At 32.8% G+C, this 3,748-nt stretch overlaps 1 protein-coding gene across 5 annotated transcripts in view; it reads right to left on the minus strand.

Annotated features, from left to right (window-relative positions):
• The window catches only part of ROBO2 (roundabout guidance receptor 2), a 562,940-nt gene that overhangs the window by 45,083 nt on the left and 514,109 nt on the right, over positions 1–3,748 (minus strand). For all 5 annotated transcript variants that reach the window (XM_023528483.1, XM_023528481.1, XM_023528482.1 and 2 more), the window contains exon 21: positions 2,723–3,004. In XM_023528483.1, the coding sequence (XP_023384251.1) occupies positions 2,723–3,004 (282 nt within the window). The remainder of the gene's footprint in view (positions 1–2,722; positions 3,005–3,748) is intronic.

The raw sequence follows: 3,748 nt of genomic DNA on the forward strand, positions 1-3,748 counted from the left end.
GTAAATATTTGGATTTACATTTATTTATGCTGAATAAATGACTTCTAAGTAAATTATAAAAGTGGCTAATTTTCAAATTAAACTTTTAAAATATTTTTAAAAATATTGCCATTTAAAAAGATTTAGTTACTGATACTAATATTGTGCTATGTATGCACATGTATATGTATAAAATTATTATGTAGGTGATATTTTAAAATATATGGGTTGTCTTTTATATTTTTAATGGTTGGATTGTTAATAGAAGTGCTTGTTACTTATGTATTGAATAAATTATAAAAGTACTTCAAAGAGAATGAGAAATTCACTCAATTCTGAAATGTCCAATTTTCTTTATTACTGTAATTATTTTTAAATTGGTTTCATCACTGTGCACAAATTAAGAAAATCTTATAATATGATATGATTAAATATCCATAGGGCAGTTTGATTCTAAATTTGAGCCTTAGGAAATATACTAGCGATTATAAGAATAAAACAAACTCCGTAATATTAAACTCAATTGAACTGAACTAAAAAGGGAATAATCAATTCACTTTCTCCTCCTAAAGAATGCTTTCTATCACTGATTTAAGTAATTTTGTATTCAAATGTAGATGAAGTAGTTAATATAATTCATAGATATATGTAAATGTCACTCAGGAAATAAATGGATTCAAAAAAGAAGTAAGCACTATTGTAAATCATGTTCTGCTTACAATTACTCAAAAGATAACTTTTAAAACTCAGTGGCAATTAACATTCACAAGATATTTAATGAAAGATTTACAGAAGGCCTTATGTATTCCATGGCTGATAGTATATATATGAATATATCGCTTGAGACTTTATATATCTTGAATGAAATAAGTCCAGGATAAATTACTTTTTAATTATTCAATGCAATTGTGAAACTCATTACAAATAAATGACAATATAAATGACATATAAGGTTATTTTAAAAAGCTTTTTATATTATTAAGCCAGTTTAAATTCATAGCAGATGTTTAAAATTTTCTGGATTCCATAATGTATCTACTTCTACCAATAGGTAAGAAGAGCAAATGGCCCATTTTGGAGGGGGAAAAAAAAGCATTAACATTTTCAGATTGAAAGGGTTCTATCTCCTGAGGAAAAGTCATTTAGTAAATGTTACCCTAATGATATAAAAGAATTAACTCTTTATATCCTTGATGCCTGTTATCCCTGTAACATATCATAATGCACAATATTCCTTTATAAGAACCTGTACTTTAAAAAAAATTCATAAAAACAAATAGCATATTATTAATGTGAAAAATTAAGCAAGTAAGGTCATGGAATCAATCAGAAATGTGCAGATAAAGTCATCAGTCATACAATGTACATGTTATGGTTGGGATTAGAGTGTGTCTACTACGACCTCCTTATTTTAGAGATGAGGATTCTTGGGCCTGGAGGATATTACTAATATTTATTATAATGGGTATATATTTCTGTCCAGTAAAGTGTGTTATTCCCTACATGTGCTATACAAAACTTACATTATAGCTTGCTATTTTGGCTGATATATCTCAAATACGTATTAAAATAAACAGTATAAAAATTATCAACATGAAAGACTGTATTTTGAGGGGAAATTAAATGTGAAGAATAATGTCCCATATTAACATTCTTTTTTAGTGTGGTGTCACTTACTTTAAATGATATCATTAAATAGATAATAAGTTCTATTATTACATGATAATTAGGAAAGATTGTATAAAATTAGTAAGTCACATTGCTGGAATCCTAATAGTATGAAAATTTCTAAAATCACATGCATTTTACTTGAATTCATCTTTTAGTGTCATGCCATGGAGTTGACTTTCCAGTATGATCTTTTTATTGTAAAGTTCTCTTGGCTCTTAAGTAGGTAGTTCAAGGCAGATGAAATTAATCTGCCCTTGAATAAACAGTATTTAGTAAAATGGTATTATTTTTCAGTAAATATGTTTTTATACACTTAGTAAATAAAGGGTGACAGTGATTTTTATTCTCCCACCCAAGCATGATTTCATTAGGATAAACTGTTATTGTCATCTGTAGGATAAATGCCTGACAGTGAGTTGTGATTCAGTTATTGCTTCATGGTTGTTAGGAACACAGGTCATATGCTGGTGACAAACAAATATTTCTCCTTACTGTGATGAGACCAACCTGAGAGACTGCCACTCCTCTCTGAGCTGTTGTGAGAGCTGGTGGTGCTGAAATCCTGTGACTGGTTGTGTGGCATTCTATTAGACAATCCCTCAGCCAATCGGTAGTCAGGGATGTAAAGTAAGGCTAAAGGTTAAAGGGCAGAGGTCATAGTGGCATCATGTGATTAGTTCACAGCACAAGCCCATGCAGAACATGCAGTTAGCAACTCAGAAGCAGATGTTGGAGGACAGTGGAAAAATGTGTTGTCTATCCTGCCTAATGGAAGTCAAGATGAATTACTGATCACACTATTGAAAAAGAGCTAAAAAGAATGAAACGGACTGGTGTTGGTGTGTGTGGTAGCGACGGTGGATGTGACGGTGGTGGTGGCGGTGGTGGTGGGGTGGTGGTAGTGGTGGTGGTGGGGGTGGTGGTGGGAATTGTGCAAGGTACTGAATACATGCCAATATATGTTTTTAGCTCATATAGTGAACCTAGTAATGAAACTGAGCAAAAAATGCTAATTTCTATCTCATGCACAAATGATATGAAAATAACTCTAGGAAATAAGAACCTGACTTACCATTGTTACCTTTGTTCTGATCAGGTAGAGAATAACCGAATCCCATCAGATCTGTTTTTTGCTGAATTGAACTTTTCCATTGTGGATCAGGCAGATCGACGGCCAATTCATGTATGCTATTGGAATGCAAGATCTGTGTTGTGGCATATGGGGTAGCTTGTGTTATTTGGCTGGAACTGTTGTAACTGGTTTTGGTCGTGAAGTCAATGCTGCTATAAATGGCTCCTTCTGAGAGCATCGTTGCTGTTTTATCCCCCTGGCCTGGAACTGGTGGCAGAACATCTGTAGTTAACATAGGAAAATGAAACAATTTAATGATGCGCAGGAAGCTCCAAACTATCAGGATTGAAGATGAAAAATATATGTGTCATCCCACACGTTTGCATTTCAGCTGAGATGGGTTTCATGAGCCAATGAAGGGTAGATGATGTACAACCTTCGCCAAGCTATCAGCCTCGGTGACAGGCAGGCTACTGCTCGTCCTTCACGTCTCACTGCTTAACACAATATTTCTCTCATTTTCTTCAACTATGAATAAGAAGTTTGAGATATTTCACTACTGAAAAATTTTTTCAGTTGTTCATTCTGTTTTAGAGCTAATGAAATTGTTAACTCTTTGCAGAAACAATGATAAGAGTGAATATACAAATTATGGATAAAAATATAATTTTCCACTTTATCCCAAAAGACACAAAATACAACTGCTGAATAGATGCAAAAATTTCCAAAATTATACTATCCAAACTATGAGGTACATATTCCTGAAGTTTCAACTTGCTGTTTATCTGATTTGATTTCACAACTCCAGAAATAGAGTGTAACTGATGGTAGCAAATGTTCCCCACCGCCTTGAGTAACAAAGAAAAATTTTCATGAATAAGTCATTTTCACAATCCAGCAGGAGTTAACTATATAAAAAGCAATCCGAATGATGAGTGAGTTTAATTTATGCTACCAGCTCTTAGAAGTGGAGAACTATAGTTTCAAGTTGTAATACAGCAAGAGTAAAATTAAACTTTAGGAACA

This window comes from Pteropus vampyrus, unplaced genomic scaffold (assembly GCF_000151845.1).
Source record: "Pteropus vampyrus isolate Shadow unplaced genomic scaffold, Pvam_2.0 Scaffold26, whole genome shotgun sequence".
Lineage (NCBI taxonomy): Eukaryota > Metazoa > Chordata > Mammalia > Chiroptera > Pteropodidae > Pteropus > Pteropus vampyrus.